This window comes from Dama dama, chromosome 24 (genome assembly GCF_033118175.1).
Source record: "Dama dama isolate Ldn47 chromosome 24, ASM3311817v1, whole genome shotgun sequence".
In the NCBI taxonomy this organism is placed as follows: domain Eukaryota; kingdom Metazoa; phylum Chordata; class Mammalia; order Artiodactyla; family Cervidae; genus Dama; species Dama dama.
Genome location: NC_083704.1, coordinates 34,785,260 through 34,812,892, shown reverse-complemented (window position 1 = coordinate 34,812,892; position 27,633 = coordinate 34,785,260). Strand labels below are relative to the sequence as shown.

Here is a 27,633-nt window from a genome sequence, read left to right as displayed (position 1 = left end):
AGATGGTCCTACATGACCCCACTTCACTCCACCCACATGTATCAACCATCAGTCAACATTGGGGCTGTGGGCCAGCAGACCCTACAAACTTATAGAAGGGGAACCAACGGTGTGTAGATGTGTGTGTCTTGCCTCCATTACTAAAGCAGGAAGGAAAAAAACCTTCCCAGACTTCTTTTCAAAACTCTGATCTCAAGGTATGAACCCTTTATTTTGTGCAGGCATTTGGGGGAAAGCGTAAAGCTGGCCCAGGACAGTCAGGGGACCATATTTTGTGAAACAGCAATTCTTCTAAATTTAGAAGGCAGAGCAATCACAAGAAGGATGCGAGCAGTGTCCTTGGATGCCCCACAGAACAGGCAGATGACAAAGCTGCTAAGAGGGGTTTGCGTTGAAATCCTGCGCTCCCTGATTTAGCAGAATGCTTCTCTCGCTCTCTCCCTTGAGTGGGTTGTCAGAGCAGACCCACAGCAACTGCATCTTGAAGCCCATTCCTTCACCTTGTCTTAGGCCTGCCTTCACAGGTACATAAATCCCCCTGACTTGGGGAATTTCCTTTTTAACCAGGTAGAAGTCAATTTCCTTATCCAAACTCAGGGCTATATCTAACATTTGCCAGATATCACAGACGGATTTCTTTCTTTCTTTTTTAACCTCATCTTCACAGCAGAAACATAAAAGGGGAGATCTATAAACATTTCAGATTCATAATATACTACTTCCTCTCGGTCTTTTTAAGCGGAAACTTTGCTCTTGAGTAAAGGTGAGCATTTAGTAAGAAGTCATTTTCTCTGTCAGGGGGGCTCGCCGTTCACTGGGTCGCAGCTGAAATGTGTTTTAATAAGGCCTTTCTCCTTTACAAGCTCGGCTGGCTTTCAGCTCGTCCCACAGCCTCAAGCGGGAGGAAGATGCCTCTCAGATATCCTTTTGTTACTCTAATCAGAGCCAGAAGGGCTGTATTGACTTTCGGGCCTCGGGGAGTTGTAGTTCTTTTGTATCCATCTCATCCAAGAAATCAAGTTTGATTAATTTGTCATCAAGGAAAATGTGTGATCCGCTCAGAGCCAGGCCTTTGAAGAGGAAGGATGAACTTGGGCTTGCAAAAGTCCGGGTCAGTGGGCAAAGCAGCAGCGGTGCCGAATCGAACAAGTTCTTCCCAGAGCTGCCTGTTCTCACTTAAAACACTTGAAAACAAAACAAAACACAAACCCTTTTCCACATAAACATTCAGGGTTGGATTACTCCCTGGCCAGGGTCTCCTTTGGTTTACTTTAATTTTGAAAATAGAGCTATCAGGGCTACAAAGCAAGACCCGGCGAACACCAAGCCATGCCATGAAGCACAGTGGTGGAAGGATCTGACCTCCTGCCAATCTCAAAAGACTACAGAGAGTGGGAGAGCCCAGAGGGCTGAGCTTGGTGACAGCACGTGCTTCTGGAATGAATAATCGAAGGGGTCTCCAGCTGGGTCACGGGACAGATGCTCATTTACGATGCTCTGGTCTTGTTAACCTGCACTTAGTGGAGTTCCCAAACTGCTGAAAATGCATAAGGTAGCGGCCCTGAGATATTATTTAATCCGAGACTTAGTGTCATATTTCTTGTTCAGATGCTATATATGCTTTATAAGGAATTACAGGCTTTTTAAAATGACAGAGTAAGCAATCTTTAGACATTCCACAGTGTAAGAATCCCCATATTTAACGTGTTGGTGCATAGGCCGTTTTATGACGGTTACCCCTCAGGTAGAGACATAAAGACACAGTGAATTACTGAGCAGAAGTCGAGGGCTCGCTTGGCTTTGAAAGATGTTTGAAAAGCACCAACAAATTATAAACAGCCTCTGTGGTTACTGAATTCATTGTCAAAACTATTATTAGAGAATTTTAAAACAATGCTGAGATTAAACACTCAGCTTTAGAAATCTAAGGATACTTTAATTAAAAAAAAAAAAACCTCTACTTAGGGTAACATTCAAACATTCTTTCATTCAAACATGCAGAATGTTTGCAGAATGTGTAGGCATTTGGAAGTCAAAGACATTTAAGAACCATTTCCTGTCTTTCTTACCATCTAGGGTTCAGAAGTTTCAATGATATTTACCCATCCCCTGAACTGTAAGCTCCACAAAGAATGGATGATGTCTTATTTATTTTCTTATCCCCAGTGCTTGGTATATCTTGGTTCAATACATACTAGCTGAGTGAATGAGTCAATATCCCATATAATCCTTATCTCAGCTCTATTAATGTCTATCAACGTGTCTTTAAGGTATCCAGGATTAAAAGAATATACCTGTTATTTAGGGACTTTTTGGGAGGCTGCTACAGGCTTCATCCCATGTCACGTCTGCAGGCCTGCAATCCACATTGGACAACACAAGACTAACACAACACAATTTTCCTCAGTTTCAACCCAGAGTTTCCTGAGCCTGGAAACATTTTAATCAACCAAACTTGCTTTTTGTATTCCTGAGTAACGAAGACAATCACATCCTTAGAAAATAATGAATGGCAAGGTTCATTCAGGTTTTAAACAGGTTCATGGCAAATGGACTCAGAAGCCAGGTTCACAGGGTGCAAGTGAAGAAGGCAGATCTGTTTTCCCCAGCAGGGTGTCATGAGGTGGAACGATCAGTACATACGCAGCTGGGAGACTAGTGAGTTTGGCCATTGTTGCCACCAACAACTTGCAGGACCTCAGACAGCTGAAACTGGGCCAACCCCTCGAGAGGAAACCGTGAAAGTTTCACTGGATCAGCTCCATTCTCTTTACCGGTTGAACTTCATGGATTCAGCCAACCGATGGGAGTATTTACTACTGCTTTGCAGAGCAAAGTACTGAGCTAGGTGCCTAACTATGCTGTTTGCTCTGAAGAAGCGCCACCTCCTTCCCTCACAGAGATGAGGAAACTGGGGCTTAGAGAAGACAGGTGACTTGCTCAAGACACAAGTTCACGGGATCTCAATCCAGTAACAAATTCCAAACTAAGCTCCGTGCATGCTGCCCAGTCTGCTTCCTTGCTGGAGGCTCAGACCCAAGCCTGAGTCAGGCATCCCAGAGGGGTTCAACCCAGAGAGAATCCCAGAGTGTCCCAGCAGAATCGCCAAACCTTTTTACCAGGATGCTTAATCTTCTGGTCAAGGAATCAAGTTCCATCGTCTCTGCTCTTCTCCTTTGCAGTCTCTGGTAGAAGCATTTGCAAACACAAATAGTTAAAGGTCACGTCAGAAGCAGAAGAGGGATTCTGCATGATCCATCTGTGCTGGGATAATCCAGAATTGGCCATGAATATGTGGAAGGGCCTACACTGCACCAGTAATTCTTTTTCACCTGCCATCCACACCAGTCAAATGTGTTATTCTTGTACATTCTTTGGAGAAGAGTGTGAGGCATGTGCATCCACAGATTGGGCACTCAAGTGAGGCAGGAAAGCAAGCCTCGAATATAAACTTTTAAAATTCCCAGTTAAAATCTTGAGAAAATAAGCAAGTGGGTGGTGTGTCCTAGTTATAAACTGGTTGAAAGTCAAATCTGCTCATGTGGAAGTGATGCAGAGAAGCAGATTAGAAAACGTGTCCTTTTTTCCACAGAGGGTAGGGAATGAAGGAAAGATCGTTGACTTTAACAGCCACAAGATTTAGGGATCTGCCTGCAACTTTGCCACCGACTGTTTTTGTGACCTTACACAAATTCTTTATACTCTCTGGATCATTTATTCATTTGTGAAAGGAAAACAGTGAACTAAGGCCAGTGACTTTTCCATCTTTTTCTTAAGGCTGTAGATCCTTTCCTTTAGAGACAAACTCATACGGATCTCAGACATCAGACACATTATCTCGCCTCTCTGAACCTCAGTTTCCACATACAGAAAGTTGGGACAGCAATGAGATCTACCTCCTAGAGTTTTGGAGTGAAGGACATTCATTAACCCATGTTGATTAGAGGGCATGGAACTCCATACACATTAGCTATTATTTTCAGTGATATTATAGCTATGACCAGAGCAGCAGACCTCAGCAGAAGCCTGCCAAACTCTGCCCAATGGCGGACTTGTAGGTAGCAACTCTGTTTACGGAGTGTCACTCCACACTTACCTTTTAAAGGGCTTGTAAATAATTTTTCTGAACTCAACCTTCACAAGTATAACGGAGCTTCTGTATACAAAAATATAAAGTAAGGTTTATCACTTGGGTGATAAAACCCGAAAGAAATGCAAGGAAGCATTCCTGTAAGTCGGGGTAATGGTTATTTTAATGGGGAAGGTGGGGGCTGTGCCCAGGAGGAGACTTGTGACTGGGGCTTCTGAGGTAGATGGAACAGTTCTATCCCTCAAGATGGGTGCTGTTAGAAGGATATTCCCTTGGTAACAGTTCACTAAGCTATACATTTGTATTGGGTGGTTTGCTATATTCTTGTTTTACTTTACAATAAAAAGGTCTTTAAAGTGATGTTTCATAAAACACAATCAGTGAGCACATAAATACGCTTACTAGTTTCCAAAATGTTAACGTTTTGCCACACAACGCACGTCAGTAGGGATGTGTTATTGTTTTACTAGACTTTTAAAAATAAATTTTACAATAGGAGCTTTGTTTGCAGTATCTAAAAGTATTTCTGTAGAACCAGCCACCTGGGGAACACTCTTTGAAAGAGAAGGGACTTCTGTTAAAACTTTATTTATGGCTCTGTGATTCTTTTTTTAAAGATACACTCTGAAAATCAAAGTCTTGTCCTTCAGAACTTGACTATCTTCACAAAACACCAACCATGTTTGCCTTAAAAGGGGGCATATTGCTTCAATGCTGAACCTTCACTTCCATTATTCTCCAGTAAGTCACAAAACCCCAAACTTTCCTAGGACCTGAAACCTTCCTCTAGGTCTGTGCTTTCTAGAATTCTATGTGTGCAAAAAAAAAAAAAAAAATGATTTAAGTTTCCTGAATGAGGGGAAATCGGGGAGTAAAAGCTTGTCCACATCTTTGAGGCTGGGAGGAGCACACACATTTAACCATACCATCTGTACAAACGGTACCAGAGTTCAGTATGCTCATGACTGGAAGGGTTTATGATTTATGCTTGCTAGTTAAATATGCTTATGATTTAAACTTATTTTCTCTGGCAAGAAATACGCTAGTCAGCACCATGGCCAAGCCAGATGATGGGAAATAGATACATATTTCAATGATACACATTTTAACTTGCTGAGCCTTGTAAATGCTACTGTTTTCTTTTTATAACAAAAGACCTACCTTCCTGTAGGATTCCAGAGATTTTTACAAACTACATTCATTAGTGAAAGCAGTTAAAAATTCCTTAACAGCAGTTACTACACTAAAAGAGTCACTGGGCTTGAAAACACTGTATTTTAGGTGGGAAGGCTGAGCCTATGCTTATAGAACCACCAAGAACCATTCCGCAAGTGCATGGATAACTGCTCGGTGATAACACGCACACTAAGTACATGACTGCAGTTACCAGACTCAAATGGGAGAGGAGATATTAGGGAATCTCAAAGCCTTCAGAGTGCTATGCCCTGCCCTTCAACACTTGCATGAAATTCACTGGGTTGCAATTAACTGGGCATCATATACATAATCCTGAAAATTGTTTGCTTTTGCAGGGAGAGGTAGGAAAGTCTGCAGATGAATGGGAGAAAATAAAGAGTTTGCTGGTTTTCATGATAATACCAAACGCCCTAACTCCTCGATATTCTCTAACAGCCTAATTGAGAAAGGAATATGAAAAAGAATAGATACATGTATATTACTTTGTTGCATACCCAAAATTAAAAAGGACACTGTTAATCAACTGAACTCCAACATGAAATAAAAAGTCAAAAAGAAAGAGTTTGCTGCTTTCTTCTGTTTGTTTTTAAAGGGACACAGTAGCTCTAAGCATGCGTAAATCTACTTGGCTAAATAAGGAACAACTAAAACAAACAAAAAAAAAAGGAACAACTGAATCTGAATCTTACGGGCAAATTGGGGGACAAAAAAGAAACAAGCGTGATTGGTTTATTCTAAAATGAAACCATTCTTAGCAGAGGGTAAAAAAAAAAAGAATGCAAATAAATGAAATGTGTTTTCCAAGACACCAAGATGTGCCCTATCACCAAATATATTCAAGAAGGGAGTAGAAGAAACAGAGATACTGCTTCCCGTCAGAGGACCACGGCGACACACTAGTGTCAGATACCATGCTCGCGCGCACTCAAACAGGTGGGCGGAAAGTTGCAGCAGGTGTTGGAATAAACAGGGTTTGACAGTCAACACATATATACCTGGAACCTTCTTAAGATGAAGCAATGTGGTTAAATAACATCGCATGAAATTCTAAACCTGAGGGGCTACATTTCTATACTATAGAACCCAATTACGGCATAAGAATTCATGGCAACAGATTAACAAAAATCTCAACATGAAGTTCTACAAATTAACAGACGCTTAAACAAACCCCACAAGGTTCTAACTTAAAAGACAGGAGTGCCAATTCACAGCAGTATAGTCCCAAATTAGAAAACGGTAAGCATTTTCTCATGAAAAAGCCAAACATGTGCATTGAACACATAAATCACTACATGTTTTCAAGTAAGAAAGTTAGTCTAGTCTTACCTGACGGCTGCCAAAGGCTGGAATAAAAACTACTGACTTAGAGATGCAACGTTCACATGGATCCGAAACATCAAACACAACACACAATATAAAATCAAAAATAACTAGAACAGAAAACTCTTCAGTCTGACCTTAAAAATACTGAGCAAATCACTAGATGAAGCCAGATCAAAAGGAAGGGCACTACACCAGCTTGTAGCCATATGTGAAGGGGCCCCAAAAGCACAGGGCACAGATGGTATACCATGGGGAGGAGGGGGCACAGGCAGATCCAAGAAATCAGGCAAATAAACCTGCTTCAACTTATACAGGTAACACAGTTCAAAAGAATGAATAATTTTGAGCTCAGACTGATAAGATTTTAGACTTGGGACAAATGGTGCTGTAGGTCCCAAGCTGAAGTGTGCCCACTAGTTTAAGCTCTGAGGTCCTTTTATGTAACAATTTCAATGAAGCTGAAATCTCAAATGAGGAAGACATGCAAAGGAACGGTGACGTGTTAGTAACTAATTACTGAGAAGACAGTTAAAATCTTTTGGAAAAACCATACAATGGCGGCCTGCCATATTACCTGATGAAGGGCTAAGAAATTCAGGGGTGGGTGGGGGGAATTTTAATGTATATGCACCAAAACTAATAGCTTTATTTGAAAATTAAAAAACCCTATAACTTAATTAAAATGTTCAACGTCCTTTAATATTCCCCACTCTTCACTAATTGGTAAAAATAAAATTTTCACCTGCTAAACCTTTATTAAAAGTCAATTCTTTGTTTGTAAAAAAAGAAAGTTCTACATAAAACTCAGAAGTGCTCATATTTACCTCATTCTTGTTTCTCTCATGTAAAGTTGCCAGGTTAGTAAATCTCAAACACTTCCAAAATAAAAGTTTCAGAAAAATTCTCTAACATGGGAAGTTGAAACTGTCATGAAGAAATCACGCACTTTGTTAAATGAGTTGATCACTTTTTTCAGGAAACAACCAAAACAAAAACATTTAAGACAGATTTCTTCAACCTCATGATTTCGGAAGGACACAATAGAATATCCAAAAGGCTATTTTATTGGATATTCTAATAAGGTACATTCAACACACACACACATATACAATGGGATTCTCAATTGTAGTAGCAATGATGAACAAAATAATACTGACTTCTTGATGACTGTCACTTATCATTAACATGGTTTAAGGTACACTTACTTGATTTTTTATTTGATACTCTTATGTATCAGAGAATCCTTCCAGTTTAGTAACAGCTTTGCTAAGCTATGTCTAGGAATGACAATTAATTTTAGTGGAAATTCATTCACGGGCTTCTTTGATAGTCATTCGAACAGTTTTGCATTATTTTACATGCAATTTTATAGCTCTGTAACGTTCATTTAATCTTGTTCAATGATGCTGAACCCCAGATGCCATAAGACATTATAGAAAAGTAGTTACTGCACATATGGGGTAACTACTTTTTCTGAACATTAATTTCTTTTCTCTTAACAGGCTGAAATGGTATTTAGAAAAGAGAAAAGCCTACCACTCTGTACTAAAGGTTTTATATTATGGACTTCCGGAGATGGGCTACTTATTACTACTTGTGGTGCTAGCCATAAAGTTGTTATTTACGAGCATCATCTTTTCAAGTCTAAGTAATAATGGCTTTCTCCAGGCTTCAGAAGGTTGTTGGTATTATACAATCGAAATCAGGTCACCTGAGAGCTTGGGGGATAGGGGGTGGGATGCTCTCCTCGTTTGTCGTATCTAGGGATTGGATATAATCAGGGATTCACAAAGTGGGGGTCCAAGGACTACCCATACTAGAACTACTGGGGCACTTGCTAAAAAGGCAGGTATCTGAATCAGAAACTCTTAGGTCTGGGGTTGAAAAAGGAAGCACCCCAGTAGTTCTTCTAGAAGCTAAGAGACAAGAAGCCCTGGTAGATGATCTCAAAGGTCCCTTCCACCCTAAAATTCTAAGAGTCTGTGAGTTTTCTAAGAGTCAAGTTGCATCAGTAAGATCTACAAGACAGTGACTTTGAGCCTCAGTGGGTTAACCTAAATAAGAAGTAGTTAGATTCTGATGCATACGTAAAAGCAGAAAACAAAACCAGAGTAGTATCATCAGATGTGTGAAATGTGTGTCATCTGTTTGGGCTTTTTTTCCTCATGGGAAATGCAGAGGAATAGCCCACTCTAATTGCTATACAGGAGATGAGTTTCAAGGGGCTTTTCACTGCACTCCCATCCCTAACCTTTTCCTCCTCACCTTCGGACTCCTCTCTGCTGTTGAGGCAGCTCTCCAGGCATTTACAATCCTGAGTCACCGAACTCTCTTGTAATCGGTCTGAATATCCTCTATTAGGAAATAAAGCATCTACAGGCAGTCCTCTACTTTCATTTGTAGTGAGTGGAATGTGATAGAAACATCAATACAGGGAAGGTAAACAGCAGACTTACACTCTTAAAGGGGAGTTTCAAATTTAGAAAGCGAACACAAACAAGAGAATCCAACTCTAATTTCACTTCTCCCCTTGGACACAATATTTGCCCAATGTGATGAAATATTTCTGGTATTTCTTATATGTTGGTTTATTTCATTCCTTCTCTTCCTAACTGCTTAAAGGCTCAATGAGAGCCTAAAATTTGAGATTTTTTTAAACCACATCCAGAGTGTTCTATCTTTGACACAGTTTCATTAGGTGTAGGTGAACTAAACCTCTACTGGTAGCGTCTCATCAAAGTTTTATAAAACCACAAGAGCAATGGGCAGTAGAATCTTAACGTAATTACACAGAGCTGGATACATTATGCTGCTGAGCCAGGACCGTTGGCTGGAAGGCAGCGCCACCATGTGATCGATCTAAATGTTGTCCGTTTCATCTAAGTACAAAAGTTGGGATCCTCTTGGAGTTGGGCATCTTATAGCAAAGTCCCACCTCCTGGAATAATAAAGTTATTTTAGAACACCACACCGTGACACTGCTTCAGGGGAGGACGAGAGCTGTTTATAACAAGGGCAGCTGACTATGTGCGTGTGTATCATTGGCCAGACTGGATCAGATATTTAGTGCACAATTGGGGTGACTTGCTTTGGGGTTAGAGGGTGTTCCCTGTTTAAGGAAACTTCGACTGGGATTTAGCCCTCAGACTTCAATGCTCAGCTGCACCACACTGGCTAGTCCCCTGTCCTTTCACAAAAGACAATCTTTGTTGCTACATTATACATTATGTCAAGTGGATCCAATAATAAAGTTTCTTTCAAGTATAAAGTCTTTTGTGACCGTATATAGAATGTAGACATCAGCTAAATTCAAGAGAGTGGAGAAGACCAAAGTCAAATTAAACTCAAAAGTTTACCGGAACTGTGTTTTCCTTTCTGTATTTTTCTCCGTCAACTACATCCTGAATTTAATAGGTACATGATATTAAATGGACATGTTCTCTGTAAACTACACCCTCACTTTAGAAATGCAGAAAAGGTGGAGGAGGGAGGGGGAAATATCAAAATGGAGTAAGTCAGCATTCATAAAGCACTTACAAAAGAAAACCGAAACACAGACAAGTCACTTTCAACAGGTATTATCCGTCCTCAATTGAACAGGAGGGACTGTGGATGATTCTACACAGAGTCCAGGCTACACCTGCTAAGACTTGGCTGAAAGACAAGAGGCTTCTGCTGGGACTGCCCATCCTCCCCAGCCGCGGCCAAGGAGGGGACACTACCCTAACACGAAAGTCACATGCCCCACAAGACAGTTCCTTGTACCTCAAAAGAGTATTAGCTTCTTTAATCCAAAAAGGTAATGAGAGGTTTTTAAACTGATTAAATCAGCTTAGTTCATACACTGTCCCTTATGAACTAAATATTCAATTAAAACAATTTCCAAAGCAAAATCTGACAAAATCCTCTCTCAGAGTAATTTAGATGATAGGTTCTTAACTTAGGCAAATTAAATCCTTCTCACGGTTGGTATTTTCCAGAGTCAGAAAGAGTTGCACAAGTTCTCTGGGACAGAAAAATCTACTTTGTGTGTTAAGCCATGTTTCGTGATCATAAACAACAGAAACTAGAAAACATTAATGGGAGCCTAACATTCCTGTTCCTTTTATTTTATTTTTTTTCTTCAAAAGCTACATACATGCAAAACTTGAACATGTCATCACAATGTCTTAAATAAAGTTCAAAAATAAAAATACTTCATAATCCATTTACTTAAGGAAATATATATGACAATTATAAAGAAGGTAAGTCAATTATAATCTTTCTTCTAATCTATCAGGAAAAATACTTATATTATAAAAGAGAATTTAAACTCATGCCCAGAATATTTTTTTCAATTCTTGATCAATAATTTAAAAACAAGTTGGATGTTGGTACAATGTTTAAAAAGAACAAGTTCCAGGCTTTGAAAATGGGTCTGATATTCTTATACTTCATTTTGAAATCAGTGGAGAAACTCAAGTTTAGAAACAAAGCATTAAAAAAAAAAGCCATGATCATTTTTTTATTATAGTTGATGTGGTTAGTAACGCAAGTGAAGGGTACAGTGATTTGAAGTCCTTTAAAGTATTTGAAAGGAGAATTTTATTTACAAACTCAGGCTGGGGGTTGGAAGAAGCCTTGCCTCTCTCTGCTGGTCAATAATGCAAGAGGAATTAAAAATCCTGGGTGAAAGGAAATTCGGAGTGCACCGCCCTTCTGTGAGATGTATAAGCATGCCCTAGCTCCCCTGACTCCAGAAAAAAGCTGGCAGGAGGCAGCCTTTCTAAATGGCCCTGCCTTTTTCAGGTAGATGTAGTAGGAGGCCTGGCAGAGTGCAGGGAGGGAAATCAGGAACATTCTGAGTGTTCCAGAGGGTGGTCATTTCCTTCTATTAAAACTGGTATTTATTTGGTAACATAACACGATGTATCTCAACAATTCCAAAAATTAATGTGAACAAAATGCATTCAGAGTTCAACTTTGTGAATGTTCACATTCATCTTGGAAATGAGATTTAACTTCTGCTCCTAAATGAAAAAGGCAGGGGAAAGTTGCCCAGGCTAGAGGATGATTGATTATTGGAAACGACACACAACATGAGCAGGAAAATGGGATCATTTAATAAAATGTGTCTGAATTGATTTGGAAAGCCCTAAATGGGTACAAACACCCAAAATTCAGAAGAAGGTTAGTTCAAGCAATTAAAATACCACCTTCTCTTTAAATCAGAAATTACAAGGTTTCCTATTGAGACAAATCCTTTGCTACCACTCTGAGCCTTCTTTTGAAAAGGCCAAATTGAAATTCTGGTTGGAGAATACTTCCAGAGAAGGTCCGAGGATTTACAGTGTGATATATATCCTGATACTCAACTGTGATTATAGTTTTCATGTTTGGCAACCCAACTATTATTTTCCTTTCATTTCTAACAATAAAAAAAAATTATTAAAAAGGAAAAATAAAAGGTGTGGGTGCTGTCAGTGCAAAATCAGATTAAGTAAGGTTTTTCTTTTCCCTGGGATAGAAAAAAAAAAACAATGCCCAGTGCAGAGTATGTAGGAATGTGTCACAACAAATAATCAAAAGACAGGTTTCACCAAGCTAGTGTTCCTCGGAGGACAGTGTGGTTTTCAAAAGCAGTATTGTCACGATTATGCATATTCTCATTAACTAGGTACAGCACAGCTACTTAAAGGGAAACCGATTTCTTATGCCTCAATGAAAGGGGAGTAGAGAAAACAATAATTAGACTGAATGAGGAATTTAAAAGAGAAAAAAAAAAAAAACTGGAGAGAAAAGAACAGAGAATTCATAAAGCCAAAAATAAAAAGAAAGAAAAGCAAGTAATGCGACAGTAAAAACCCACACAATCTCCCCCCACCCCACCTGCCACTTTGAGTCCTAATTGCTCAATCTGCAGGGGCAGAAACCCACTCTAAATGAACCAGCATCGGGCTCCGGCAGGTCTTCTCTTCACTCTCCCTCCTGTTAAGACCGTTTCCAAAACCAATCAGCAAAGGACAAAGAATTCTTTACAGAGTGCAATTAGTGTTTTCCACGTCCACCTTCAAAAGCATGATGCTCTTCATGGGCTAAAGGACAGAAAAAAAACAAAAAAGAAAAAAAGGAAAGAAAACTTTAAGCAAAGGATGGGGCAACCCTCCTCTAAGGCATCTCATTCAGTTTCCCCAAATGTTGGCAAGAACTCAAACACCTTTGTGTGCCAGTAACTGTTAGCTAAGGCGTGCATTTCCTGAGAAACGTAATAATGAAAATTAAAACAGGGAATAAACAAGCAACGGGCAGGCTGCCTGTTTCTTCTTGCTGGGCCGGGGAGGATGAGTAATCCTGACAAGCTGATGAGGAGGATATGCTGGGCTGTGAGCAAATGCTGCAGGGAAAACGGGGCCCCCGCAGGATGCTGGGCTGGGGGTGGGGGGTGCCTCACAGAACCCAGACAGGGCCATTCACAAACCTATCTTGAAAAACCAAACCAAATAAAAAGCAAAACAAAACAGAGAACAACACAAGGGGGGAACAATTCTCGTAGGTCCTCCCCCACCTCTAAACACTCTCTGTGGGGGAATGAGGTGTGATTAAAGGGATGGGTCTTTTATTTTTCCCAGTTATAGTTTTTGTTTTTTCCTTTTTTTTTTTTCCCCCCAGCCCTAAGGGTCTGGCTGGCAAAATGACAATAATTACAAATAAGAACCCTAGAATAAAAAATGATGCGACCAAAAATATTTTCCAAAGACTTACATTTTTATAAACTGGAAGTGGGAACTAGGAGGACTGTGAAATATAGAATATGTCCTCCAAGGCAAAAGGCCAAGTTTGAAATTCTATTTTCTAGACCTGGTTCAACCATTATCATGAAGTGAGGGTGGATCCTCTTCTTTCAAGAGGAAACGTTACCATGACAGGTCGCACACAGCCAAGGGCCACTCAGGATTCCCCGGGGTCTGTTCCAGCAACTCTTCCCTGCTAGGAAGGGAGTCCTGGGGAGGCAGACACGGGCTGGCCCCTTTTACCTCCTAAGCCTCTCCTAAGTCTGTATTTTTCAGATGAACTAGATTCTTCAGACTAGTGTGGTGTGAGGCGGGGAATAGGATCATTTCCCCTCCAGGATTTTCCTGGTTGTTCACCTAAACCCGGTCTTCACTTGGATGAAACACTGGCAGAGGCACCCTTTACAGCTCTGAGGGCTACCTCAGGTTGACCCAATTCCTATGAGTATCCAGGAATCTAAGCTGGCGTAACTGAACATTTCTCATATGCAGAACTTTAGAAATATTTCACTTTTTATGGTTTTTTTAAAATTCTTTTTAAAAAGACGTTTAGGATAAACATTAAAGAAAACATGGCCTGCTCTGCAACAAAATATATCGTTATTGCTGGACCAAGGTGGGGAGTCACAGGTCTCTTGGCGACGCTGGGCACCAAACGATTATGTCAGGAGAAAGGGACTGTCTGCAGATTTTTATTACTCGTAAGTGTGAGGGACAGCTTGGGGCAGTCACCGTTGAGACAGTAACATCCTGATGGGTTATGCAGACAGAACAGAACAATCAGAATGGCGGGGGGGGGGGGGGGGGGTGCATTCTGAGAAACAGAGAAAGTTCTGCGGGCCTTAGGTGAGCTTTGGCTGAAAGGGAATATAGAAAAGCTCAAAGCCAGGAATCAGCAAACTTCTTTCTGGAAGAGGGCAGAGAATACACATCTTAGGCTCTGTGGGTCACAGGGTCTCTGTCTCAACTATTAACTCTGCCCTTCTAACATGAAAGCAGCCACAGATGATATGTACGCAAATGGGCATTGCTAGGTGCCAATACGCTTTGTATATACATATACATATGTATATGAAATGTGGATTTCATAGAACGTTCATATGTTACAAAATGTAGTTCTTCTTTTGATTCTTTTTTCCAACCAGTGAGAAATGTGAAAGCCATTCTCAGCTGCAGCCCATACAAAAACAGGTGGGAAGGTGGCAGATTTGGTTTGACAGTGCAGTTTGCCAACCTTGGCTCTAAACAATTCTCACATCAGAAGACATTTGTCATTCAGCTGCTCTGAAGAACCTAACAGAATTTGGGGGGTGGCGGGGGAGGAGGTCTCTCTTCGTTTCAGTTTCTTAGTCAAATGACCAATCTGTATCCAATGCACAGAGAACTTTTATCAACAGCCTGACTCTCAGCCACCCGCCTGGAGGCCTGGCCCAAATTCATTAGGTTTCTTTGTTCACAGAAAATCTACCACTTCAAGTGGCTCCTAAATACTAACACCAGGATCCTACTTTAACAAGACAGAGGAAAGGCGTGGAGTTGGCTGTTTGTGATCTGGCTCACCCAATCACTGTTCTTCACCCAGCTATGAAGAACATTTCTGCCCAAACTTCCTTTTTCCAAATCAATTCTGCAGTGGATGGTGTATAACTCTACTGAGTAAAGGACTGCCTGCTTCATATAAAAAAAGAGAACTGCTTGTTTTTTCCAATTCCAATTTGAATAATCTTTGAATTTTTGAATGATAATTTATACTATTAAAATATGCATTTCTGCTAAGACCCATAGCCTAAGTTGCAAATTTCACAATGGTGTCTACACTTAGAGAGTCTGTTCTGGGAGCTGCACGTTCCCCTCTCTGTTTGGCCTTTTTCTCCCCCTGCTCCCCAGTCATTGCCACATCGAAGTGATGACTCACCCCTGCACTGTCTTACCTGGTTATTGTCACTGCCCTAAAAACTTGCCTAACCACTGATGGCCTAATTACCTCTGTGGCCTACACACTTCTATCACATTGAGTCTACTGCTAACTGACAACAGGTTAGCTAGAAATTTTTTTTCTTTTTAGCTAGAAATTTAATCATAGAATTTTGAAGCAGAAGGGACCTTGGAGATCATTTAAGACCAACCTCCTCAATATTAAGAAGGGAAAGTGAAAGGATGAGAGAACGTGACTTGCTTGAGGTCATGGTGTTGAAATGGGACGAAAATCCATAGTGCCTGACTTCACAATTCCAAATCACTTTTCTCCTCTTTGAAGTGATATGGGGAGCTGCATCTAAGACCGCATTTGCTCCATTCATAAATGGCAGTGAAACACACTTCCTTTCGGAGAGTTTCTGCTGGAGTTAGTCTCAGGGAATAGAAAAAAAAAAAAAAAGACCCTTGGTGACCTTTCAGTTAATGTCTGGGTTGAAAATACAATGAATGTCCCCTGAGAAATCCAATGTCCCCTAAGGCATCCTGGTGTGCTGTAGTCCATGGGGTCGCAAAGAGCTGGACATGACTGAGCGACTGAACTGAACGGAAGGGATCCAAATTGCATCTACAAATACGTGATTTCCATGCTGCACAATCAGTTAAGCAACTTGTGTAGTGCCATCTTCTATCTCTTCTATATAAACTTCCATTTAAAATTCAGAAGCTAAACACCTTCTGGATATCTGCAGCAGCAGATCTGTCCCACAGCTTACAATCTAAATCACTGGGCTTGTGATTATATGATTCCTAAGAGGGAGGCCTTAGATTCATCCCATAGTAAGACACTGACAAAACAAATTTTGATTTTTTTTTCTTCCTCTTTTTGATAAGGGGTTGGAAAAAGTGAAACGGCCATCGAGTATATTTCATTAATTCTAAGATGCACTTCCTCCCCACCTCCCCACTGCACGTTTGAAGACCCCTGGAATTAAGACTGTGTCACAGTTAAATCAGGAGCCTTTTATTTTTCTTTATTAGTAATACTAAAATAATACTTATCATCAAAGGCATCTTAGATTCAATGAAACACCATGGTTGAAAAAAATTGGGTTACTGACTCTTGGAATAGTTTGGGAAAACAGGAAATTCATCATATATGTGCAGAACAGTCAATCCTTTCCTCTAACTGTTAAAACTATAACCCGCAGTTTGATCTACTAAACATTGGTTTAAGAGCACTAAGCTGTTTTCACTATGAAAAAGATGACTTTTTCAAAAGAGCACACAAAAGCAATGAACATGAATCATGATGGAAACAATGGGTCCACACACCTATTCATACTGCTAACATTTCACCACTATGCGTGCATTCTCCTCTGTGTCACACTCATCTGTAATGAGGACGTATTAGCATTTCAGTAGAACGTTCAATCATGCCTGTGCTCAGAACAAGTTCCTCCACAAATACAGATGTTACACATTATAAATCCCTGTTTATGAAGGGATGATTGAAAATCTACCTGCCAACTCGTATAATAACTTTTTTGTTATTGTTGCTTCAAATAGAAGGCAATTTCTTGTAAGAATGACGAGTCTGAGATTAGGTTTAAATTTTTGAAATAACAAAAACAATAATGTATCTTTTTTATGATACATGTGTTTAGATGACAATAAAATCTCATTTTAATTTCTAAGGCTAAACTGTTGTTTTAGACCCATAAATGTATTTTACTGAATTATTTAGTGGATCATAGAATTTCAAGTGACTCTCCCTTCACCTCTTTGGCAACACAGTTTTTCTGTCTTTAAAAGTATGAAAGAATAAGCTAGAAAGTAGTAACTGGAAATGAAGCACTTACGTTTATAAAATACGGCTTTAAAAGATATGTGGGGCAGGAGTTCATAGATCTTTTCTAAAACGGTGGCTTCACCGACTAATGCGGCATTTACATTCCAGACTTGGACGACATCTTCTCGGTCCCGGACACTGACGCTAACTCCTATTACTTCATCATCTGAAGGGAAGGCAGGGGAAAAAAAGAAATGAGTGATCATTTCAAGTCCTCCAGAGTTGGCTTTTTAACACTTATCATTTTCCTGGTAGGTTATGAAGATGATCTAAAGAAGGTGGCACAAGAGAACTCGTGATAAATACTAAGGGACCATCATTGGAGAAAAGCAAGTTAGTGGGCTAAAGCTGTAGCGGTCCCATCACATTTATCCAGGGACTTAGATAAACAGAGTGTCCCGGCCAAACAAATTTTCCAGATAAGTAATTTGCCCTTTTTAACATGTTACTGAAGCCTTGGACTATTTGGAACTCTGTTTTGATGAGACTTTTTCTAAAACAAGTTGCATAATGTTCGGCTCTCTGAAAGCCAAGTGAACTCACATGAACTGTTCCTCGATGCTTGGCTGTCCTTGTTAAGAACAGCAAGTATTTCTCCTGACTTCCTGCCAACCATTCAGAGATCTTGGGGTGGCTAGTGCTCTGGGCCCCAACACTAACTGGACCCAGACTGTGTGTTCTGAGTTGCTCATTCTGCTTTCTGTGGTTTGCTTGTCTGCTCCTGTCCTATTAATCCTCCCAGCTCTCTCCTGCTTCTCCCTAGCCATACCTCTTCTGGTCTGGGCATTTTAACTGTGGGCTGGAGAATCAATGACCATCTGTCAGCACTGTGTATAAAGTGAGAGCAAATATCTCCTAAGTGTGGCTCTGTTATTACAGCACTTCAGTGAATGGGCAGGGAAGTATGTATCTACTTTGATTAAAGTAGGTCTTTTTTTTTTTTAAAGACTGAATTCCAGATTTGGGGCTGTTTGGTAGGTATTTGAGAACTGGTGCCTGGATAAATAAGGCTATGTACCGTCCTATGGAGCCACTCTATACATAGTAATTCGCAGCAAAATGACAGGAGTAAAGACTGTTGACTCCAGATTCACGTGTTGGCTGCACATTACTGAACTAGGGTCACCCCTTTGCCCCTGCACAAGATCAACGAGTTAGATGTGAATGATGAGCATCACTGAAGTTAAGAAACTGTGCTGCAGTTAATACATTTTGCCTAATTCTCCTCGTTTATGGTAAATCTGTACATCTTAATATTTACATTGTCAGATTTTCTGTGTGTCTTCTGGGGATTAAAAGGCTCCAGCACTTAGACAGACTATAAATGAGGGCCTGTCCAATTACCACAGGGGTTCATCTTCAACAAAATAACTGTTTTCTTTTCTCCGTCCTTCCCTTCTTGCCTTCGTTCTCTCTTTCCCTTTCCTTTTAACATAAATTTCACTCTGGGCTAAACATGTGTGATGTGATACTAAATAATTCCCTGTATAGAAATGTGTGAAAGCAGGCAAAATCAGTGGGAGGTGTCAGAATTTAGGCTGGTAGCCACCTTTCGGGGGAGGCAGGGTGTGGAGAGATTCTGGAGGGCCATGGACGTTCTCTTCCTTGATGTGGATGCCAGTTATGGGGATTTGTTTACTTTGGGAATGTTTATCAAACTACACACAGTATAGTTTGTGTCCTTCTCTGTATACATGTCACAACTCAACAAAAATTCCCCCCCAAAGTAAACAGTACCTGATCACGGCCATCCACGGAAACTCATTAGCCCATCAAGAAATGTGTCTTATGTACAGGTCTCTTATTTTTCCTTTTATCTTCAAAGTATATTTGCTAGAGCTCAATGTTAAATTTTATGTGAACATAAAATCAGCAAGCAAAGAGGAAAGATTCCATATTGACCACTGTCAAGAATCATCATGAATCTCAGCCAGGAGATTAGCATTTTCTCATCTTTTGGTTTTGCCCATTTCTACACCATTGGTCAAAGGATGCTGGAACAGATTGGTGCTGAAAACGCTGAACTGTCAGCGTTTCAGTGTGGCCTGGTTTTTGGTACCTTGGTGTAGCCTCCTGGCACGGCACTTTCAGAAGGGCATGACAAGAAGGCTACAGCCTGTATGCAAAAGAAGATCCATCGGCCAGTATGGAATATTCATAAGTAGCATCAAGCAGCGAGGCCCTGACGATTCTAGGATACTGGCAGCCAAGGCGTCAGAGCTAGGAGGAGCCACTGCGTGCAGACGAGGGAAGGCAGGCCCAGAGACACGAGCTGCCCTGCTGCGGTGCGGGAGCTGGGTTAATGAGGAGCCAGCGGTTAATAGCTAACGGTGCTCTCGTTCCGATGTCACCACAGAACAATACATCTCCCTTTGCTCAATCCTGGCTATTTATTATTACTTAGACTATTTTCCCTGGTTCTGGAAATGGGAATAATTCATACAGAAAACTTCCTCTCCCAGGGATGTATGTGTTTATAATTAACAACAAGACACAGTTTTTTGGCTACATATTGTAAAGTTGCTAACTACCCCCTATTAAAACAGAAGGGATCTGGACTTTTAAGACAAGTTCCTCTTAACCCAGGTTCCGTCTTCAGTGAAAAAAAGAAGTGTAACAATCAAGGAAAACAAAAGTAGGATAATGAAACAGTCAGTGAGGTAAACCTGAAACCTGCGTGGAACTGGCTAAGCCTAGGAGGGTTCCCAAAGGCAGCACCATTTAAGAAGTCTGAGGGGCAAATCAATCAATATCAATTAGCTTAAAAAAAATTGTAACTGAAAGCTGAACAGGTAAGATGTTATTCTAAATGTTACCTCAGAAGCATTCAGAAAGAACTACCCAAGAAGAAAGTAAATTTGTAAACTAGCAATTCAATTTACCTCTTTGAGTGGTTTCATGACAAAAATCACAGCAAAATAAAAATGGGGAAAGCAATTGAGAGGTACAAACTATTAGGTAAAAAACGAGCTGCAGGGCTGTTGTGCAGCTGGGGAATTGAGTCAGGATTCTGTAATAACTACAGAGACAGTATATCATTTCGCAAACTGTGACTCTGTGACTATGTTGGGAACATGTTAACTTATGCATTTTGTACATCAGCTATACTTCGATTTAAAAATGTAAAATAGAAATGCATTCACAGGGCTCTCAGAAACTCATTCAGTATTTGAAAATGGTGTGTAAAGTCCTGAAGACTTTACATTTTAACCTCAGTTGTGGGGTCACAGGCACTAATGGTGATTCAGCCCCACCTCCCCTGCATGGCTCATTCTGAGGAGAGGGATGAAGAGAAGGACAGACAGCAAGGGCGAGGGGTTGAGAGAGACAGAAAGGACTGTGCCAACTTAACTACAAACTTCAGTACACAACAAACGTACCTGCCTCTACTGGAAGGGGTGGAATGGATAAAGGAAACCTGCCACCAATTGTGTTAGGAGTCAATGTCAAATTTCATTTTCTTCTGGGACAAATACAATGTTGTATGCCAATTATACTTTGATTTAAAAATAATTTTTTTTCCTTTTTTCCTGCCTGTTTATCTTAGACAGATGGTCATGGATACTATGAAGACGAGCTATATGTGCAAAAAATATATAAATATATAAGCATACACACATATGTATATGCACATAATATACAAATATGTAAATATACATATGTACCTACACATATAACACTGAAATGCCATGGTCACATGGGAAAAAGCTAAGTAAATGTCACAGTGACAAAATAAACGATCCTGAGATATGAAAAGCCAAACACACGGAAACAAACGTCAGCAGGGAACAAGCACAAGCCAAGCGCACGCAAGCGGGGATGACCAGAGCTGAGCGCATCATTACCTGCGGCGGCACAATCTGTGAACTGTTCCCCGATAGTCGCTAACAACAACTCTTTCCAAACTGTGGACTGGTGTGGGAAGACAATAAAAAACACGACAGAACCAAAGAAAAGAAACACATACACGTTTTTAAACCATTATCTTCAGGAGCTACACAGGTCACTTTTTCTTTCAGCTCTTATGCCCTATCCACGCCTGTATTCCGGGTCCACAGATGTGGGTGAATCATGGGTGTGAACACTCGCGTGGTGGCACAGATCATACTGTTTTACACATCACTTTGCACAGAAAGTACAAGGGGTCCCACGTCACAAACTCTGTGTCCACGGAACTGTAGGTTTCACGTGGCAAAGCTGATCTTGAGTGCCACCTGGGATGAATTTGAGATGAATGCGGGAAAAATGCATTCAAATGACCTACGATTTTCCAATCTCTTTATCTCTCATGGATTCAAAATGTATCAGCTGGTTGTAAGTGAATGCTATTAGTAAAATCCTCCTCAAAAAACCTTTTCTGTTTTTCCTGAAGTTTATAAGGCACTTTCAAGGTTACACAAGTGAAGAACACTTAAGGAAATTTCTGGTTTATTGAGGGCCAGAGACTTGCAGATTTCTGTTCACTTGAAGGCATTCTGTTTCTCCTAAATAACTTAACTGTGTGTATTGTGTGTGTGTGTGTGCGCGCACGTGCATTTCCCTCAAAGAATTAGCACAGGTGGTAAAGAATCTGCCTGTAATGTGGAAGACCCGGGTTTGACGATCCCCTGGAGAAGGGAATGGCAACTCACTCTAGTATTCTTGCCTGGAGAATTCCATGGAGAGAGGAGCCATGGTGGGCTACAGTCTGTGGGGTCGCAGAGTCAGACACGACTGAGCAACTAACACTTCCACTTTTCAGTTTCACTTTCTGGTCCACTCCTTCCCAATGAGAAAAACTAAGCCTCTTCTACTCAAGATCTACTAACACCATCCATCAACAGCCAGTGTCCACACACAAGTAACTGGAGGCCTCCAAGTTCTTCCAGTTTCTCCTCAAAAAGCTCTTCATCCCGTATCTCTTCCTTGTCATGGTGCACGTGCTCTGAACGCTGTCAGAACTGGGTTTGAAACATGACCGCCGGTTTAGAACCTATGCCCCAGGCCAGCTACCAGCCTCTCTGAGCATCAGTTTCCCTTTGGTGAACAGGGAGTAATAACAGGACCGACCTCCCAGGGTTGTGTGACCATGCAATTAGTCAACATATGCATTTGACGGGCTCAGTACTGTGACTGCAACAACAGGACTGGAGATTTAAGATCTGTTCCATAAATAGCTGCGCGTGTGCTCTGGACCAGCTGCCCAGTATATATTAACTATAATAAGTGTGTGTTATCATCATGTTCTAATGAGCTGAGAGCAGCCTCGCTGAATTTTTAACTAAGACCATAGCAGTGAACAGTAATGACTTTTCCCTCTCAGAGAGGGTTTTCCTTTCTCTTTCCTAGACCCTGGTCTACCTGTCTCCCACTTAGAAACCCTGCCTTTCTGTTTCCTCTCTGTCCTGTCTGCAGTCTCTTATGCTAGCAGGGGCGAAGGTTGAGTGCGTTGAGAGGAAGTTACGGGAAGGGAACGTTCCCTGTCCCACAGTGAATGCAGACAAGGCCGGCCCCCCAGACTCCCGCTGGTCAGCAAAGAAGAGAGGCTGAGTGGCTTGGGATGAGGACATTTCTACAGTCGTGAAGGTGTTGTTATTTCTGACTGAATGTGCTCGAGTGAGCTGACCAGGAGGGAGAACAAACATCTTTCAGCTACTTTTCACCCATCATGATCGTTTCTACTGGAGTTCAACATCTACTGTGAGTAAAAAAAGAACATGATGAGGAAAACATGTTTTCAATGAAATTCAAAATGATGGCATGTGGGATTTAGCTCCCTGATCAAGGTTCGAACCCAAGCCCCCCTGCATTGGGAGCAAAGTGTCTTAGCCACTGGCCCACCAGGGAAGTCCCTCCCCTGACATTTTTTAAATCCTATATATCAAATAACAGGCAAATCTTGTAGCTAGGCACCTTAATGATAGTTTGCATTTTAAAGAAACAAACTGGGTCATAGCTTTCAGTTCAGTTCAGTCATTCAGTTGTGTCTAACTCTTTGTTACCCCACAAAGAGGGGTGGACTGCAGCACGCCAGGGTTCCCTGTCCATCATCAACTCCTGGAGCTGGCTCAAACTCATAGAGTTGGTGATGCCATCCAACCATCTCATCCTCTGTAGTCCCCTTCTCCTTCTGCCTTCAATCTTTCCCAGCATCAGGGTCTTTTCCAATGAGTCAGCTCTTCGCATCAGGTGGCCAAAGTACTGAAGTTTCAGCATCAGCAATGCCTGGTCAAGCCTATGGGTCCCTAGAGGTGCTTCAGTTCTTTCCACTTATCCATGTGAAAGAAACCATGAAAAGGGGAGACTGGGTAGCATCAGTCCTCACATCCATTTTCAAAGAAGCTTTTGGTTTCCCAAGACTTCAGAGCAGATTTGAATGTTCTTTTCAGTGAGTGTAATGAATCAGAGCCCACTCTTAGGAAACCCAGGTTTCTGAGGCATGACCACCGCCAATCAGAGCCCAGCAGGCCATGCCACCAACCAGGTTCTCATCAGTCCCAGAGAGAGACTGAGCACACTCCTGCATCAAACCTTAAAGAATGGTGAGATGCAATCCCCCCCATGCGTCCAGACCCTCCAAGCCGGGATCACTCTCAGGAGTGTTGGTCATTACAGTGGGGAAGGGACGAGCCTTTGCTGGGCAGGGTCAGGCTTTTCACTATGTAAACCTACTTCCACGTGTTGGCTATAGCTGGGGAGGACAACACAACCATAATTAGCTTTTTGGTAAAGTTTACAGGTATGGAGCTGTTCAGACTCTATGATACATACAGTTATACTATTGCTCCATTTCTACAGAGACTCACAGTGTGTTTTTCAAGGTGATAGTGTTTAAGATAGAAAACCACCACGATCGGAGTTTGGGATGGACACATACACACTGCTGTATCTCAAATGGTAACCAACAAGGACCTACTGTATAGCACGTGGAACTCTGCTCAATGTTACACGGCAGCCGGAAAGGGAGGGGAGTCTGGGAAAGAATGGATACGTGTGTATGTGTGGCTGAGTCCCTTCACTGCTCACCTGAAACTATCACACACTGTTAATCAGCTATGCTGCTGCTGCTACTAAATTGCTTCAAGTCATGTCCGACTCTTTGTGACCCCATGGACTGTAGCCTGCCAGGCTCCTCTGTCCACGGAATTCTCCAGGCAAGAATACTGGAGTGGGTTGCCATGCCCTCCTCCAGGCGATCTTCCCGACCCAGGGATTGAACCTCAGTCTCTTCTGTCTCCTGCATTGGCAGGCGGTTTCTTTATCACTTAGCACTACCTGGGAAGCCCGTTAATCAGCTATACCCCAATGCAAAATAAAGTTTAAAAAAAAAAAAAAAAGAAAACCACCAAGTTCAGAATTGAATTTCTCACTCCCAGTCCTGTTCTGAGTCTACCAGGTGCTCTGTCTGAAACGCACAATAGGTTCATCACATGCAATCAACAACAACCACACATTCAGCTTATGGAAAAGGATCAGAACAAACCTACCGTGCTGTCCTTGGGGACTTTCATCTTCCACACACCACCCTTAGCATTACTCTCCTCTTCCCTGGATCAAAAACCAACATTCAGAGTTACACTACTGGATGAAGTGGTCCTGCATACATCTAGGGTTAGGGTTAGGGTTATGACATTAAAAACAAAAGAAAACGGAGCATCCCGCAATGAACTTCCCCACCCCTGTCTGTTTTACTGGAAACTGAAGTGGATGAAAGAAAAAGGAAGGCAATGGAGATGGAGAGGCGAGTAGGATTCAGTGGCCAAAAGGGCAGGGAAGGTGATCATCCTCAAGGAAGGGTGCAGAGAGGCTTCCCAGAGTATCTGGGAGGGACTGCAAGTGCCTAACAGGGGTGAGGGCTTTGACATCTCCACATCATGTTCTTGACATCACCTCCTCTGACTGGCCTTTCAGCCCTGTGTCACAAGTCTAATGGGAGACTCAGCTCCTGTAGAAGGTATCTGCTGCTTCCCACTGTAAGTAACTGCTCCTCCTTCTGGCAAGAGCACCCCAATCTCCCTTTAAGTAGCTTCCTGCCCTCTACTCTTATGTCAGACACTTTCTGATATGGCTGATTTCACACCCTAGCTTTAAAGATGGGCTCATAACCTGTCTCCTCCTAGTCTTTGTGGTTGGCCAGGGATGGAAAGATGACCCACATGGGGCCAGAGAGAGCCTGCCCTGGCATTTTATTGGGGCTGGTGAATGCTGACATTGATGAACTTGCAGGGTGAAAGACTGGAGCCTAGGAAAGCCATTTTGTCACCTAAATGGCAGAACCTGCCTGAAAATTAAACCAAGGAAGAGGAAGGCAAAGCAAATCTGCTACAGAGTGTCAGAGTCCCAGTAACAACTAAGCACCCAGATCTGCTGGAAATTAGACCCATCAGTAGACTATCTAGTTACAGAGGCCAAAAGATTACACTTTGGGCTCAGTTTAGGTTTCTGTCATTAACTGTCAAAGAGTTAAGATACATTTCCCTTCCATTACTGAGTAAATGACTTAGAAGAGTCAAGGAACATGATACAAGGATTCACTATTAACTGGGATTCCAGCCCAGGCAAAGTGGCTTACTCTTCCCCACCCTCAACACTACCCCAGCCATTAACTAAGAAAGACAGCTTCCCCTTGACTGTGGGCCATGGCCACTATCATACACTTTCTATGTGGTCCATGTGAGGTATGTTTGAGGGGATGTGATCTTTGTTCATACACGGTTCCACCTTCCCTACAGCCTATAAGCTTTTTCATTGCACTGTCTGGGTCATTACTGAACAAATGAAAGAAGAAACCCAAATGATGCTATGCCCCCAAACAAAGACCTGCATGGTCCCTTCAGTGAACTACTGAGGACCTATTTATGGAGATACCATGGTGGGGTCCTCTATGGGCAGATGCTGAGACACCTGCTCATCATCCCAGGGCACAAGGAGAAAGGGATGGCGGGCAGGACTTATTTCAAAACTAAATCATGGCAGCATCACTAGGAGAAAATTACTATGGCATTCCAATTTGGCATGAAGTTAAACATTTTATTAAGTTCACAATCATTTCCCTCCCACCGTAACTGCGAATTATACAGAAGACACTTACCAGAGTGGTCGCCTCTCTCCTCTCATTAAATGATAACTGCATCTCAAAGGCAGGCTAGTCACAGGAGGAATATTATTGTACACACTCCAGAATATCTTTAAAAGAAAAACATCTTGTTTAATATATCCAGTATTGACTTACTATACTGCTAGATTATAAAACTAATGCATTAAAGAAAAAAAAACAGGTTCTCATTAAGTCCTATCCATTCGAACTAGATTTTTCTCAGTATTCTTTGTCATTTTCTGCTAGGAAATGTAACATAACATTAAAGAATGTTCTTTTCTGAAGTCGGGCCAAGTTGTATGCTTCAGGAAACTATGGTTATTAAGCAACCATTCTTATGCAATGTGTCTCCACATAAAACTGGGTAAGGATCTTGCTAATGATTTTTCTGACACGTAGATGGCATATAATAAAGTCAGTAGTGCTGAATATATGTACTGAACCGTATTTCCTTCTAACAGAGACTCTGTCTTCTAAGCCTAGGAAGAGTCTGTTACACTTTGGATTGGGGGAGGGGGTATACAGGAGGCAAACAGGAAACTCCCCACTTCCTTTCCTCTCCCAGCAGGAAAAAGGAACCGCTCAGCTGCCAAAGCAACAAGTTCCCCAAGATACAAGGTGTTATGAATTCCAAGTCTGTGTGCTCCCCAAACTCACAGAGTGAAACCCAAGCCCCCACTGGGATGGTATTAGGAGGTGGGGTCTTTGGGACAAAACTAGGCCACAAGGATGGAACACCCCATGCACCATGATGCCCCGATAAGTAAAGGAAGAGAGTTCTCTCTACCACGCACAGATACAACGAACAGACGACTGTCTGTCTATAAACCCAATAAGAGTGCCTTCACCAGGACTTGATCATGCTGGCTCCCTGATTTTGGACTTTAGCGTGAGAAATCAGCTGAAATCAGCATTTGTTGTCGAATTCATCCAGTCTACAGTATTCTGTTAGAGCAGCTGGAACTAAGACATATGGTAGCTGGGAGTCAGAAATAGATTACGTAAAAATAGTAGCGTAACAGTAACAATGAGAATAACAGCAAGATTAATAGGGCCAGAATCTGGTCCCTGAACTTCTAAATGTTTACGAAATTTATCCTAATGACAATCTCAATCGAAGGTGTAATTATCAGCCTTGCTCCATGGATAAGGAAACTGAGGCACACAGACTAATCCCCCTGGTACAACTGCCAGGCTTAGGACAAAGACTGGGTGTACACAGGACAGAACTCATCCCAAGGTGTTTGGAGCGGGCCCAAGAATCACTGCACTATGAACATATTTATGCAGAGAATCACTATACAAATGAGAAACAATATTCTGTGTGCTGAAGTTAAGTCAAGGAAGACTGGGACTCCTAGTGGATCTGAGGAGAACAGAACAGGCAAAAGAACAATTAGAAAAATGAATC

General features: G+C 41.6%; 1 protein-coding gene across 2 annotated transcripts in view; it reads right to left on the bottom strand.

Annotated features, from left to right (window-relative positions):
• Positions 1 to 11,087: 11,087 nt before the first annotated feature.
• EIF4E3 (eukaryotic translation initiation factor 4E family member 3) overlaps positions 11,088 to 27,633 on the bottom strand; it is a 41,816-nt gene continuing 25,270 nt past the window's right edge. For both annotated transcript variants that reach the window (XM_061128073.1, XM_061128072.1), the window contains exons 3-7: positions 26,217 to 26,311; positions 24,613 to 24,673; positions 20,992 to 21,058; positions 17,157 to 17,312; positions 11,088 to 12,684 (exon numbers count right to left, since the gene is read on the bottom strand). In XM_061128073.1, the coding sequence (XP_060984056.1) occupies positions 12,638 to 12,684; positions 17,157 to 17,312; positions 20,992 to 21,058; positions 24,613 to 24,673; positions 26,217 to 26,242 (357 nt within the window). In that variant the 5' untranslated portion in view covers positions 26,243 to 26,311 and the 3' untranslated portion in view covers positions 11,088 to 12,637. The remainder of the gene's footprint in view (positions 12,685 to 17,156; positions 17,313 to 20,991; positions 21,059 to 24,612; positions 24,674 to 26,216; positions 26,312 to 27,633) is intronic.